The 16,542-nt window shown below is 44.5% G+C and overlaps 1 protein-coding gene across 4 annotated transcripts in view; it reads left to right on the forward strand.

Moving 5' to 3' along the window:
• Positions 1 to 14,659, forward strand: part of LOC141270660 (uncharacterized) — a 741,199-nt gene extending 726,540 nt beyond the window's left edge. For 2 of the 4 annotated variants that reach the window (XM_073680752.1, XM_073680750.1), the window contains exons 2-7: positions 10,243 to 10,393; positions 10,523 to 10,702; positions 10,786 to 10,909; positions 10,993 to 11,090; positions 11,289 to 11,379; positions 12,291 to 14,658. In XM_073680752.1, coding sequence (XP_073536853.1) covers positions 10,316 to 10,393; positions 10,523 to 10,702; positions 10,786 to 10,909; positions 10,993 to 11,090; positions 11,289 to 11,379; positions 12,291 to 13,165 — 1,446 coding nt within the window. In that variant the 5' untranslated portion in view covers positions 10,243 to 10,315 and the 3' untranslated portion in view covers positions 13,166 to 14,658. Of the gene's footprint in view, positions 1 to 7,486; positions 7,545 to 10,242; positions 10,394 to 10,522; positions 10,703 to 10,785; positions 10,910 to 10,992; positions 11,091 to 11,288; positions 11,380 to 12,290 lie in introns of all 4 variants that reach the window. The other 2 variants (XM_073680751.1, XM_073680753.1) reach the window with 2 other exon arrangements.
• The last annotated feature ends 1,883 nt before the right edge of the window (positions 14,660 to 16,542 follow it).

The following is a 16,542-nucleotide window of genomic DNA, read 5'->3' on the forward strand; positions in this document are numbered from 1 at the left end:
ATGTATGGGCTCCTGTCAGGTATATATTATTGGAGGCAGCAGAATCTATGGGCTCCTGTCAGGTATATATTATTGGAGGCAGGAGAATGTATGGGCTCCTGTAAAATATATATTATGGAGGCCGGAGAATGTATGGGGTCCTGTCAGGTATATATTATTGGAGGCAGGAGAATGTATGGGCTCCTGTCAGGTATATATTATTGGAGGCAGGAGAATGTATGGGCTCCTGTCAGGTATATATTATTGGAGGCAGGAGAATGTATGGGCTCCTGTCAGGTATATATTATTGGAGGCAGGAGAATGTATGGGCTCCTGTCAGGTATATATTATTGGAGGCAGCAGAATGTATGGGCTCCTGTCAGGTATATATTATTGGAGGCAGGAGAATGTATGGGCTCCTGTCAGGTATATATTATTGGAGGTAGGAGAATGTATGGGCTCCTGTCAGGTATATATTATTGGAGGCAGGAGAATGTATGGGCTCCTGTCAGGTATATATTATTGGAGGCAGGAGAATGTATGGGCTCCTGTCAGGTATATATTATTGGAGGCAGGAGAATGTATGGGCTCCTGTCAGGTATATATTATTGGAGGTAGGGGAATGTATGGGCTCCTGTCAGGTATATATTATTGGAGGCAGGAGAATGTATAGGCTCCTGTCAGGTATATATTATTGGAGGTAGGGGAATGTATGGGCTCCTGTCACGTATATATTATTGGAGGCAGGAGAATGTATGGGCTCCTGTCAGGTATATATTATTGGAGGCAGGAGAATCTATGGGCTCCTGTCAGGTATATAATATTGGAGGCAGGAGAATGTATGGGCTCCTGTCAGGTATATATTATTGGAGGCAGGAGAATCTATGGGCTCCTGTCAGGTATATATTATTGGAGGCAAGAGAATCTATGGGCTCCTGTCATGTATATATTATTGGAGGCAGGAGAATTTATGGGCTCCTTTTAGGTATATATATTGAAGGCAGGAGAATGTATGGGCTCCTGTCAGGTATATATTATTGGAGGCAGCAGAATGTATGGGCTCCTGTCAGGTAGATATTATTGGAGGCAGCAGAATGTATGTTCTCCTGTCAGGTATATATTATTGGAGGCAGCAGAATGTATGGGCTCCTGTCAGGTATATATTACTGCAGGCAACAGAATGTATGGGCTCCTGTCAGGTATATATTATTGGAGGCAGGAGAATGTATGGGCTCCTGTCAGGTATATATTATTGGAGGCAGGAGAATCTATGGGCTCCTGTCAGGTATATATTATTGGAGGCAGGAGAATCTATGGGCTCCTGTCAGGAATATATTATTGGAGGCAGGAGAATCTATGGGCTCCTGTCAGCTATATATTATTGGAGGTACGAGAATCTATGGGCTCCTGTCAGGTATATATTATTGGAGGCTGGAGAATCTATGGGCTCCTGTCAGCTATATATTATTGGAGGCAGGAGAATGTATGGGCTCCTGTCCGGTATATATTATTGGAGGCAGGAGAATGTATGGGCTCCTGTCAGGTATATATTATTGAAGGCAGGAGAATCTATGAGCTCCTGTCAGGTATATATTATTGGAGGCAGGAGAATGTATGGGCTCCTGTCAGTTATATATTATTGGAGGCAGCAGAATCTATGGGCTCCTGTCAGGTATATATTATTGGAGGCAGGAGAAAGTATGGGCTGCTGTCAGGTATATATTATTGGAGGCAGGAGAATGTATGAACTCCTGTCAGTTATATATTATTGGAGGCAGGAGAATGTATGGGCTCCTGTCAGGTATATATTATTGGAGGCAGAAGAATGTATGGACTCCTGTCATGTATATTTTATTGGATGCAGAAGAATGTATGGACTCCTGTCAGGTATATATTATTGGAGGCAGGAGAATGTATGGACTCCTGTCAGGTATATATTATTGGAGGCAGGAGAATCTATGGGCTCCTGTCAGGTATATATTATTGGAGGCAGGAGAATGTATGGGCTCCTGTCAGGTATATATTATTGGAGGCAGGAGAATGTATGGGCTCCTGTCAGGTATATATTATTAGAGGCAGCAGAATCTATGGGCTCCTGTCAGGTATATATTATTGGAGGCAGGAGAATGTATAGGCCCCTGTCAGGTATATATTATTGGGGGCAGAAGAATGTATGGGCTCCTGTCAGGTATATATTATTGGAGGCAGGAGAATGTATGGATTCCTGTCAGGTATATATTATTGGAGGCAGGAGAATCTATGGGCTCCTGTCAGGTATATATTATTGGAGGCAGGAGAATGTATGGGCCCCTGTCAGGTATATATTATTGGTGATAGGAGAATGTATGGATTCCTGTCAGGTATATATTATTGGAGGCAGGAGAATGTATGGGCCCCTGTCAGGTATATATTATTGGTGATAGGAGAATGTATGGATTCCTGTCAGGTATATATTATTGGAGGCAGGAGAATGTATGGATTCCTGTCAGGTATATATTATTGGAGGCAGGAGAATCTATGGGCTCCTGTCAGGTATATATTATTGGAGGCAGGAGAATGTATGGACTCCTGTCAGGTATATATTATTGGAGGCAGGAGAATGTATGGACTCCTGTCAGGTATATATTATTGGAGGCAGGAGAATCTATGGGCTCCTGTCAGGTATATATTATTGGAGGCAGGAGAATGTATGGGCTCCTGTCAGGTATATATTATTGGAGGCAGGAGAATGTATGGGCTCCTGTCAGGTATATATTATTAGAGGCAGCAGAATCTATGGGCTCCTGTCAGGTATATATTATTGGAGGCAGGAGAATGTATGGGCCCCTGTCAGGTATATATTATGGGGGGCAGAAGAATGTATGGGCTCCTGTCAGGTATATATTATTGGAGGCAGGAGAATGTATGGATTCCTGTCAGGTATATATTATTGGAGGCAGGAGAATCTATGGGCTCCTGTCAGGTATATATTATTGGAGGCAGGAGAATGTATGGACTCCTGTCAGGTATATATTATTGGAGGCAGGAGAATGTATGGACTCCTGTCAGGTATATATTATTGGAGGCAGGAGAATCTATGGGCTCCTGTCAGGTATATATTATTGGAGGCAGGAGAATGTATGGGCTCCTGTCAGGTATATATTATTGGAGGCAGGAGAATGTATGGGCTCCTGTCAGGTATATATTATTAGAGGCAGCAGAATCTATGGGCTCCTGTCAGGTATATATTATTGGAGGCAGGAGAATGTATGGGCCCCTGTCAGGTATATATTATGGGGGGCAGAAGAATGTATGGGCTCCTGTCAGGTATATATTATTGGAGGCAGGAGAATGTATGGATTCCTGTCAGGTATATATTATTGGAGGCAGGAGAATCTATGGGCTCCTGTCAGGTATATATTATTGGAGGCAGGAGAATGTATGGGCCCCTGTCAGGTATATATTATTGGTGATAGGAGAATCTGTAGGCTCCTACCAGGTATATACACTGCTCAAAAAAATAAAGGGAACACTTAAACAATAGAATATAACTCCAAGTAAATCAAACTTCTGTGAAATCAAACTGTCCACTTAGGAAGCAACACTGATTGACAATCCATTTCACATGTTGTTGTGCAAATGGAATAGACAATAGATGGAAATTATTGGCAATTATCAAGACACCCTCAATAAAGGAGTGGTTCTGCAGATGGGGTCCACAGACCACATCTCAGTACCAATGCTTTCTGGCTGATGTTTTGGTCACTTTTGAATGTTGGTTATGCTTTCACACTTGTGGTAGCATGAGACGGACTCTACAACCCACAGAAGATGCTCAGGTAGTGCAGCTCATACAGAATGGCACATCAATGAGAGCTGTGGCAAGAAGGTTTGCTGTGTCTGTCAGCGTAGTGTCCAGAGGCTGGAGGCGCTACCAGGAAACAGGCCAGTACACCAGGAGACGTGGAGGGGGCCGTAGGAGGGCAACAATCCAGCAGCTGGACCGCTACCTCCGCCTTTGTACAAGGAGGAACAGGAGGAGAACTGCCAAAGCCCTGCAAAATGACCTAGAAACCGACTCCATGAGGGTGGTATGAGGGCCCGACGTCCACAGATAGGGGTTGTGCTCACAGCCCAACACCGTGCAGGACACTTGGCATTTGCCACAGAACACCAGGATTGGCAAAGTCGCCACTGGCGCCCTGTGCTCTTCACAGTTGAAAGCAGGTTCACACTGAGCACATGTGACAGACGTGACAGAGTCTGGAGACGCCGTGGAGAGCGATCTGCTGCCTGCAACATCCTTCAGCATGACCAGTTTGGCAGTGGGTCAGTAATGGTGTGGGGTGGCATTTCTTTGGAGGGCCGCACAGCCCTCCATGAGCTCGCCAGAGGTAGCCTGACTTCCATTAGGTACCGAGATGAGATCCTCAGACCCCTTGTGAGACCATATGCTGGTGCGGTCGGCCCTGGGTTCCTCCTAATGCAGGACAATGCCAGACCTCATGTGGCTGGAGTGTGTCAGCAGTTCCTGCAAGATGAAGGCATTGAAGCTATGGACTGGCCCGCCCGTTCCCCAGACCTGAATCCGATTGAGCACATCTGGGACATCATGTCTCGCTCCATCCACCAACGTCACGTTGCACCACAGACTCTCCAGGAGTTGGCGGATGCTTAAGTCCAGGTCTGGGAGGAGATCCCACAGGAGACCATCCGCAACCTCGTCAGGAGCATGTTCAGGTGTTGTAGGGAGGTCATACAGGCACGTGGAGGTTACACACAATACTGAGCCTCATTTTGACTTGTTTTAAGGACATTACATCAAAGTTGGATCAGCCTGTAGTGTGTTTTTCCACTTTAATTTTGGGGGTGACTTCAAATCCAGGCCTCCATTGGTTAATAAATTTGATTTCCATTGATGATTTTTGTGTGATTTTGTTGTCAGCACATTCAACTTTGTACAGAACAAAGTATTCAATGAGAATATTTCATTCATTCAGATCTAGGATGTGTTATTTCAGTGTTCCCTTTATTTTTTTGAGCAGTGTATTTCAAACTGAGACACGCATCTCCGGTTATATTATAGATAACTGCCTTTCTTATATACAGCATTCTAGGGCATACAGGTGGTGGCCATACTTTATATGGGGAAAACCAGGTGACAGGTTCCCTTTAAGCAGGTTTTCATCTATGCAGCCTGTACAAGTGAACTTCATTGTTTCAAAAGTGGGTTACCTGTCTAAGCCATGTTATTATAGTACCTTTTACATGGTTTACACAGGTGCATCATGGGCTTTTCCTGCCCTATGAGTAAAATGAAAGGCTAAAATACAATGTGGAAACTTAATCAGAAACGTTTTATTTACATTCAGAACAAGTTTAAAAGAAACAAATAACCATTACCACAAAAATCTCAAAGGCTGTGTGCCCACGTAGCGTTTTTCAAGCGTATATGCTGCGGAATTTCCGCAGCGTAAACGCTTGAAAAAAGCATGTATATCCGCACCCCATGGTCCCCAATGGCATTCCGCAATGTCAATGCCCATGCTGCGGATTTTTCCGCAGCGTATATGCTGCGGTCAAAAATCCGCAGCATGTTCATTAATTTTGCGGAAGCGCAGCGGAATCAATGTGCGGATGGTACCCAAGTCTGGATGAGAGGAGACTCTCATCCAGACCTGGGTACCAAAGAACCTGTAAAAAAAAGAATAAAATAAAGTTTATACTTATCTTCTGATGTTTTCCCTCCGTCGCGCTGTTGTCTGAAGGACCTGCCACGTCATTGAGTCATGTGACCCACCACATGACTCAATGACGTCACCGCAGGTCCTGCACACAACAGCGTGAGCCGCTCAAGCCTCCGGACGGGGCAGAGAATGCATCAGAAGGTGAGTATAAAGTTTATTTTTTTATTTTTTACCATTCTGAACAATTTGTCAAGCACTTTTCCAAGTGATGCTTGGAGAAGTGCTTGATAACCCGCATGCGGAAATGCATGCAAAGACGCCTCACAAACGCTTCTACCTGGCGGGAAAACCGCATGTAATATCCGCATGCGATTTTCCCGCCAGGGAGAAGCGTAAAAAATATGCTTCAGGTCCGCAACGTGGGCACATAGCCAAACTTTTAATTGTAGAAATATTGTATAAATAACATTTTAACATTATGTATAGAAATAATTCTAATTTTATAAAAGTGCATTTATGGGGGGATTGTGGGTAAGGTTTTTGGCTTTGCCCCAACCCCTCAGCCTGCCTCCGGTGTCTGATGTTTCAGCGTCCTGGAACGGAGATCATGATGCCTGCTTTGGATAGCAAATCAATTTCCCCAAAGACCCCCTTCACTTATTCCTGGGTTTTTCAAGGCTATTGGTCTTGAAAACAAGGCAGCGTGGAAAATTCTATTATGTGGCTGTAGTCGACAACATCTCAGACTCAAGCGTTGGTTGACTACCGAGAGCTACTCATCCCAGAACCAAAGGAGACGCCCATCCACCCTCAGAAACATCCCAGGTGGGAACACCGCGTCATACCGAAGTGAATCTGCTAGCCTAAAGGAAGGTCTCTTCTTTTCCTGGCGGGCTGGAAAGTTGTCCTTTTGGCAGCTGTTCTACATTGAAAATTTCCGAAAGGACCAAAACTAGACTGTGCGTTTCTTGGGAGGAGGGCATTTGTCCCTCTGTTGCGGAAGCAAAATACTCTTACCTCCCATGGCATTAGAGATCATCTTATCTAGCTGTTCGAAAAGGCGGGAGCCCTGGAAGGTGAGGCTGGTGGACTTTTTGGAAGCTGAATCCACGTTCCATGATTTCAGCTATGAGGCCATGTGGATGGCGATGTTGCCGGCTGCCAGGGCTGAATAGGCGGCTGCAGGGGGGGCACACTCTCGTTCTAGGCAGTGAGGAGCTCCTGGGGAGGTGACATTGTGGGCGGACTGCAGTCCTAGCAGAGGGACCAGGTCTGACCAGAGTGAAACCTTTTGTTACAGGATAAACATGCAAAATGCAGGACAATGGGAGTGAGACTCCCTGGGGTTAGGTATAAAGAGAAGAGAAAGAAACAGGTGCTAGAGGGGAGCTAGGCTGTGGATAAAGAGCTGCCCCCAGTGGCAGAGCTTACTCAGACATTGCATCCTGAGGACCTTGAGAGGCTGAAGGTGGCGGTGATTCGGCAGAACCAGGTGATGAGGCAGCGGAGTTCAAGTGAGCTGCGGCAGTGTTATAAACTGGCGACAGAATGAAGGTGCCGAGTAGATGAAAGAGGCAGCATCAGGAAAAACACATGCAATGATCTTGCGCACCAGAATGCAAAGTGTGCCCTGATAGGTGGAGGGCGGAAACAGCTGGCATGCGTGATTGTTTAGGCTGCCAGGGGTGTGGCTCAGCCACCCGAGAAAGTCTAGACTGAAGTCTGGATTTTTTAAGAGAGGGGCCGCAGGAGCCTCTGGAAAACATGGAGGTGGCGAATCGAGCACCCTCACTGCCTGGTAGGATATATCTGTACTGAAGAACCTGAATCTTTCTTCTCAGACCGATGATGAAGCTGGGCATGAGATAACCTGAACAAAGACCTTCGGGCGGCTAGCAGGTAACGGATCAGTCTTCCCTCCCTGTACCTTCTGGATCTGGGGGGAAAGCGGGTAGGGGATTAGTGCCAAGGACAGTCTTCCAGGGAATCCCAAACACTCTTGTCGTGTTAGGGTCCTGCCTCGTAGATCACAGAGGATACAGTAGTGAAACAATTCCACTGTCGCCCTCACAAACAGTATCTGAAAGAAAAAGGGGAATCATTAATTAAAACAAAACAAAAAAAAAACCTAAGGCTACATATACATTGCGTTCCGTGTCCCAGTCGAGGTATACGTCCGAAATCCCCAGCAAAACGGGGTCTGACGTATGCGCTGACGGGGGCCATAGACTGCAATGGTGATAGCAGAGCGAACATGCACTTTTTTCGGGAGTGTACGCCTACAGGAGGTGGACTCTCAGACACAGTAGCCTATGTCTGAGTGTCCGCCTCCTGTGGGCGTACACTCCGGAAAGCACACGTTCATTTTGCCATCACCATTGCAGTCTATGGTCACTGTCAGCGCATACGTCCAAACCCCGTTTTGCCGGGGATTTCAGACGTATGTCCCGACGAGGACACAGAACGCAATGTGAAAACACCCTAAGGTAGAGATGGGCCTGGGTCCAGCCTCCTACTGACACTAAGCTAAAACGGATTAGCTTCATGCCAGTTGATGATGCACCCTTCTGGGGAAGAGCTAACTTTCTTTTTGCATAGTGCCAGCAGCATACACCCATGGTTTTTTGTGTCCCCCAATGAAACATTAACCCCCCACCCCAAATCCCCCCAGCATTAAACCCCCCAAATCCCAACAGTCCCCCCCCTTCAAGCATAAACCCACACCAGTCGCCTCCCCAAGCATAAACCCCCACCCCAAATCCCCGCAGACTGCCCTCTACAAACATTACCCCCCCCCCAGAGGCCCCAAAAGCGTGTATCATCCCCCACAGGCATGCACCATCACCCCCCCCCCTTCCCCAGAGCCCTCACAGGCGTGCACCATCACCCCCCCCCTTCCCCAGAGACCTCACAGGCGTGCACCATCACCCCCCCCTTACCCAGAGCCCCCACAGGCGTGCACCATCACCCCCCCCTTCCCCAGAGCCCCCACAGGCGTGCACCATCACTTCCCCAGAGCCCTCACAGGCGTGCACCATCACCCCCCCCCTTCCCCAGAGCCCCCACAGGCGTGCACCATCACCCCCCCTTCCCCAGAGCCCCCACAGGCATGCACCATCATCCCCCCCTTTCCCAGAGCCTCCACAGGTGTGCACCATCATTCTCCACCCACAGAGCCCGCAGCATGCCCCCACAATACCTCCAGAGCCCCCACCGGCCCGCAGCGTCCCCCCAGAGCCACCACCGGCCCGCAGCGTGCCCCCACAGAGCACGCAGCGTGCCCCCACAGTGCCCCAAGCGTGCATCATCCCCCCCCAGAACCCGCAGCATGCCCCCCCAGAGCCTTCACAAACCCTCAGCATCCCCCAGAGCCTGCAGCATGTCCCCACAGAGCCACCACCAGCCCCCACAGAGCCCCCACCAGCCCCCACAGAGCCCCAAGCGTGCATCATCCCCCCCTCCAGAACCCGCAGCGTGCCCCCACAAGCCCACAGCGTGCCCCCACAGAGCCTCCCACAAGCCCGCAGCATGCCCCCACAGAGACTCCCACAAGCCCGCAGCATCCCCCCAGCATTCCCCCACAAGCCCGCAGCATGCCCTTAGGGCCCCCACAAACCTCGCAGCATGCTCCCAGAGCCACCACAAGCCCGCAGCATCCCCCCAGAGCAACCACAAACCCGCAGCGTGCCCCCAGAGCCCCACAAACCCGCAGCGTTCCCCCAGAGCGCCCACAGTCCCCCCCCCAAGCCCGCAGCATGCCCCCAGAGCCCCCATAAGCCTGCAGCGTGCCCCCACAGAGCACCAAGCGTGCATCATCATCCCCCCCTCCAGAACCCGCAGCATGCCCCCACAAACCTCACAGCATGCCCCCAGAGCCACCACCAGCCCGTAGCATCCCCCCAGAGCCCACAGCACTGACCTCCTCCTGCGGGTTCACCGGCAGCTGTGTCTCTCTCTGCATGAGACTATGGCGTCTGGAGCTAAACTAGAACACGCCCATAATGCACCATCAGGACACGCCCCTTGGAAATGACATCATACCTGGCAGGAGCCCATACATCCTAGCGTTTACCGTTCATATAAGGGAACCTGTCACATTGAGGGTAGAAATCGTCAGCGATTCTCTCATCGTCTTCCCGCATTGTCAGCAGTTAGAACCACGCTCGGTTCTCCTCCGTCCCGTAGGCGATGAATAGAGAGAAGCACCAAGTCTCCTGTGGAAGCCTCTCTGCGGTTCTATACACCGGACTTGTCTCTGTCGCGGTTTCTTCAGGCAACATTTATAATGGCGGCAGTTATAATGAATGACTCCTGTAAATCCCCCTCACGGCCGCTCCCCGGGACCCTCCCAGTGTCAATGCACTTTGTATTTTCAAAGTCTCTATGACCAGAACGTCTTCTGTATAATCTGCACCATTATCCGTATAGATGGCAGATGTGTTGTGGAGAAGATGTCTTCATAACATATTGAATGTTCCAGTCCATATGAAAAGAGACAGAACACAACATCTCCATATTATATTCTCTTATTATCTCCTGTAATTGTGTTATTACATGGGATCTTTACGATGTTACATCGTCATCTTCTCCTATTCAGGTCCCTACAATATCAGATACTCTCAGTGGAAACCTTCTGTATAAGAAGAATTTTCCTGATTGACCCATCAAGGATGGATAGGGACAGAGACAAGATGGCGGAGAGGATATTACACCTCACCCTAGAGATCCTCTTCCGGCTTACTGGAGAGGTGAGAGATTCTGATGACTTCACATTACATCATTCTTATCTATGGGAATAACAGATGGACAGAACTGGAGAGGTGAGGACTCTGGAAATGTCTGTAGTGAGATTTATTAATGTGTCTCTCCATAACCAGGATTATACAGTAGTGAAGAAGACCTCTAGTGAGCGCTGTCAGGACCCTGTGTCTGAGGGATGGGGAAGACCCCTGAGCCCAATCACGGGGCCTCCACCTCACTTTCTGATACATGAGGACGCCAATGACCAGAAGATCCTAGAACTCACCTACAAGATGATTGAGCTGCTGACTGGAGAGGTGACACTGCTGGGAATGCTGGGGCATTATACAGTAAAGCTATGAAGGGATCGGGGGGATGACGGTATCATTGTATGTGTCAGGTTCCTATAAGGTGTCAGGATGTAGCCGTTTTTTTCTCCATGGAGGAGTGGGAGTATTTAGATGGACACAAAGATCTGTACAAGGACATCATGATTGAGGCTCCCCAGCCCCTCACATCACCAGGTAATAGACTGGACTAAATACACACGGCCTATAATTATCTGTATGTAAAGAATTAATTCAGTTCCTGTATGTGTTTCCTCCAGTTCTATGCAGTAAGAGGACAACACCGGAGAGATGTCCCCGTTCTCTTCTTCCACAGGACTGTAAACAAGAAAATCCCAATGTTCCTCAGGATCATCAGGTAGATGAAGAGAAGGTGTCATGAGATCTCCCCTGTGATGTGTAGATGGCTGTGAAGGTCTTGTGTTCAGTCTTGTTTTATCCACCAGTATTATATGTTTTATACTTGTGTAATGAGAACGGTGGAGATGGCAGGATTAGAGCTGATCATAGATGTGACTTCTTCATCTGTCTGTGACTTTTACAATATTTGTTTCAGGGTGAAGATCTGACCCATATTAATACTACTGAGACATATGTGAGGACTGATGAGCAGTGTAAAGAGGAAATTCCTACATATGATTACCCAGGTGAGTAGTAACCACTGAATGCTGAGAAGTCACAGATCCACCAGCCTGTATATTGATAAGTTGACTTCTTGGGTTTGTTCACACACAGCTATTTGATGTGGATTTTATTCTTAAAAATTTAGCGCTTAAAAACAAAAAGTATGCTTCTTTTTACACTATTTTTTAAAAGGTTTCTCCTTTACCGCCTTAGCACCCTTCTTAGCTGGAACAGAGGAAATGCTTCTGTATTCACAGTATTGTCTAACACTGGACACTATGCTCAGTGGATGTCTCTAAATATATTTCTGAAGCTTCATAGTGATCATTGTGTCAAGGACCACTGATATAAAAGACAGAAATATTACCAGTCAGCCATAGGCTTTACTGTTATGTACAAGATAATTTTCTCAGTCTAAAACTTTCTGTACAGGTATATCTCTATTATAAGTACTGAAAAGTAAGTGTCATAGATTTTTTTTTCCAATAGAGTTACTATTAAAAATAAAGGTGCGACACAATTACAATACACATGGGATTATTTTGAGTCCCTGTAATCTTAACAATCTGTACAATAAATTAAAAATATTATTTATGATGATTAGTAAAACCATTAATTAAAATGGCACAATTTTTTTTTCTGCTGAAAGCCAGTGTTTCCATTAGCTGCCATCACATCTAAAAAAAAAAAAAAAGCATAGTTCCATTAAAGAATATAAAAAAATACAAGCTATGGATTTTTTTTTATTTATGACCATACTGCTCCTCCCATGTGTCCTGCTTTGTGCAAGACTACATGTAGAGGTCATGGAGGGTATAAGACAAACACCACATATTAGCGCTTACCATACTGAAAATACAATTTGTAATATAATTATAAATATAATTTCCAGGCAGTGTTACTGATGTTATAAAATCTGTGTTACTCTTGGCAGATGATTGCACCAGGAAGTCAGAGGGACATGTGATATTTTCAGATTTTGCAGCAGAAGATCATGGCGCCACACCTCAAGCCCTTTACAGAGAAAATCTGTCATCTGATCCTTTTCAACAGGTCTTTTCTTCTTCATCAAAGACTATTATGCAGAGCAAAAGTCACAGAAATACTAAAAAACATCAAATAGCTCACACAGAGGATAAACCACTTTCAATTTCAGAATATGGGACATACGTTCTAGAGAATTCACATCTCGTTACACATCAGGGAAGTCACAAAGGGGAGAAACAATTTTCATGTTCCGAATGCGGAAAGTGTTTTATTCGGAAAACAAATCTTGTTACACATCAGAGAATTCACACAGGGGAGAAGCCATATTCATGTTCAGAATGTGGGAAATGTTTTAATCAGAAAACACATCTTGTTACTCATCAGAGAACTCACACAGAGGAGAAGCCATTTTCATGTTCTGAATGTGGAAAATGTTTTACACAGAAATCATATCTTGTTAAACATCAGAGAATTCACGTAGGTGAGAAGCCATATTCATGTTCGGAATGTGGGAAATGTTTTAAATGGAAAGCAAGTCTTGTTACACATCAGATAATTCACACAGGGGAAAAGCGATTTTCATGTTCAGAATGTGGTACACTTTTTAAACATAAATCAGGCTTATTTGCACATCAGAGAACTCACACAGGGGAGAAGCCATTCTCATGTTCAAATTGTGGGAAATGTTTTATACTGAAATCAGATCTTGTTAGACATCAGATAATTCATACAGGGGAGAAGCCATTCTCATGTTCAAATTGTGGGAGATGTTTTAGTCAAAAAAGAAATCTTATCAGACATCAGAAAACTCACACAGGGTAATATACATTTTCATATTTTTTTTTATCTTGTTCAGAAAAAAAACAAGTTATAATGAAGTAGTCATAGGTCTACAAAAGATAGGGAAACAATTTAGAGCACTAACTATAAAAACCTGTATACAATTAACAACCACTTGTTATTGAAAAGTATTTAGTATCCAAATATAAACCATGTGCATAAAATGTATAACTTTTACATAGTGTTTAACTTTAGCTTTTGAGGATTGTCTGTTTGCACTCTTTTCTATCTGATTTGACATCCATCATGGATAAATTCTGCTTCATGTAATTAGGACTCACAGCTTCTTTAATTTAATTAATAGCATGACCTATTAGATGAGGTATATATACACCTACATACACATATATAGAGTATGATATATACATCAGTAGAGTGAAGGCCAGTACTGTTATCACATACTGTTACATGGGAGAAAACACTCATATTCAGATTGCGCTCAGCTTCATAAAGAAGATAGTCACTTGTTATAGACTCCAACAAAGAACAGAGGAGGCACTCACCACTGATGTGTCCAGAAATGTTTATTCGGTCATGGATGTTACACACATAACATTTGGCAAAGCCTGAGAAAACAATAGCCTAAAAATTCACCTGGCCCCTTTCCCATGATTGCCTTCTCCAGTGTGGCCTGTTTGTGGACAGAGGCTCTGTGGCGCAGGCGTGATGTCATCGCGCCTGCTGTTCTGGAACTCGAACACAAAGGCTGAATGGTGCTGCTGATGGCTCCCTGCTCCACTATTGTATTCAACTGTATCTAAAACAACTTAAGAATCAAATAATTTCCTTGGAAACTGTCCTGATCACGTTCACTAGTGGTTCCTCAGGCACAATGACAGATTAAGTGGAAGAGAGATGCAGGATCACCTTTTTCAAACTTGTTACCAATCATTATTAGACTTATACTTCTGAACGTGTTTCCTTGTGTTTGGATCTAGATTTCTTTATATGTTAAGATATTGCCTTTGAATCTGTAGCATTGAGGGAGGGCGGATATTTTATATTTATAACTAGTAGAGAATTACATAGTAATATTATGTGTATTATGTGTTACATTGGGTCATTAGAAGTATTAGGCAAGACCGATAAGTGTACAGCAATACTTGAGGATGAGATTCAAGGAATAAAGAATCTTGTTGAATTGCTGAAATATAAGTCTACTAATTGCTTTATTTGAAATCATCAGCCATAGTATATTTTAGAAACTTTTCTTACATTTTCTTTTAGAATTTTTTTTTTCCAAACTAGTGGTTCTAGTAAGGTAAATATAGAGATATTGCACCACATCAGAAGAACTACACTTGAATTATCTTCAGAAGAGTTGTCTGGCTGGAGAAAAAGACGGGAGATCAAACTTGATTACAATTGGCTAAAGAAGGGATATATTTAGGCATATAAAAGGGTAAATCCTCCACTTGACCTATTCTGGATGGAATTTACAGTTCTGAAAGGCCCAGAGCATGATGTTCATACAATCTTTTACAGAAATTTAGCTAAGGTGATTACCTTCAAGGGCTCAAATTGAGGACCATTTTTTTACCAGAATTCTTTTTATTAGACAAATATTTCAAGGTGTGAAAGCATTACAGAACATGTCTGGTCCGTTTGTGACTGCAAAATCATGACAGTGTGCAGAGTGCACACTGTCAGGATTCACAAGTATTGCCACTGACAACAGAGGGATCTATGATATGGTGCTCTGCTTCATCCTGGTGCACAGCAAGCACACTGCTAGGAATGTAAAAAAATGCTAGTCATATTTATATGACATGACTTGTTCCTTGCTTAATTTCCAGTCTCCTAATTCAATAGCTAACCCCTGTAAAACAAGGCTAAGTTGTTTCAATCGCTTCTCTAGTGAGTGTCTACAGAACTTGGACAGTGGTTGCCAGAGTCTACCTCTGGCAGAAGAGTAAGATCCTAATGTATTCCTAAAGAGTTCCCAGCAAGATTTGGTGGAGACCCTAAACCAGGTGCTAGGTTAGAAATACCAGACACTCAACCTACAGAGAACGGGGTGCTACATGGAAAAAAAAAAAAACACTCCACTCAGACAAGACAGAATTCTAGAATACCTATGTAGAAATGTGCAAGGCTCAAAATCAATGCAAAAAAATATTTATTTATTGGATCACAGAATAGTTAAAAGCATAAAAATAGACAAAGAAAAGTCAGACATGCTTCTGGGTTCGAACTATTGAGCCTGTGCTTTTGTGATCGGCTTTTCTGTCTGCCGAGCCACAGCAGATACATCTTTTCTCCAGGTGCTTAGTTTCTGTTATCCTTGCTGCAGTCTTTTTAGGGTGACAGGTGTTTTCATTTACTAATTTGCCCTATCACCTTTAGGGTGCGACGTTATATACTTTCCCACAGCTGGTATTAGTCTCTTTTTGATGTCCAGCCATTCTACTGTAGTTTAAGTCAGTCAGTGAAAGAATAGCTAGGGTTTTTCCCATTGCTGTTTTAAGTTCTTTACCCTGCATCTATTTTCTGTTTCTTTGGGAAGTAGGTGGCTTATTTTCTAACAGTACATATTAAATTCCTTTGTATTTCTTGGTTTGTTTTACTCACTCTGGGATCTCTTGTTTTTTCAGCACACTCTCCCCTCTGAAGGTAATTTGCACTCTGCTCTGCCTTCCGGTTCTTTAGAAGTTACGTGATGCACTCGACGGCCTTTCAGGCAGCATAGGTCTGAGTTGCCATAGTCTAGTCTGTGGTTAGGGCTATCTCAGCTCACTCAGGAACTACTAGGGACTGCAAGGTCAGGATCTCTATTTTTGTACAGGAATCGGTCAGTGGCAGTTTTTAGCTTGTTACCTATTTTCCCTAATGAGTTGCTACACTATAATAACACATAAAACAGTAACGGTAGGTAAGTGATAATGACAAAACTCCCTTTTGTGAATACTGCAAATCAATAGAGTTTTAATATGTGCACTCACAGTATTGAGGACGGATACTCAAACGGTACAAGCCAAAATAGCCAGTGTTTTGTAAGTAAAAGCCCTTTAAGGTACATACAGATAAACAGGGAGAGAGTGATGTCACATGAACGTTCTTGTAATAAATATAATGCACAATGGCATGGAGTATACTTTGCCTATCAAAGAAAACGCGCATTTCGCATCAAGCTTTGTTAGTTGGTGTGAGACAGAATTACAGCTGAAAAGTGTAACCATCTTATATTTTACTTACTGGAGGGAAAATATCAGGACACTGTCATCACATCCACTGTCAGCTCTGCAAAGGGTGCAAAAAAAAATGTAATTTTATATTTGCCATTTCCTAGTTCATTGTAATACTGGAAGGTAACCTAGTGTCTAGTTTACTCGACTTCATAGTTTTAAGGTTAAAAGAAG

This window comes from Phyllobates terribilis, unplaced genomic scaffold (genome assembly GCF_046119375.1).
Source record: "Phyllobates terribilis strain yellow unplaced genomic scaffold, ASM4611937v1 Scaffold_5__5_contigs__length_657084704, whole genome shotgun sequence".
NCBI classification, from domain to species: Eukaryota; Metazoa; Chordata; class Amphibia; order Anura; family Dendrobatidae; genus Phyllobates; species Phyllobates terribilis.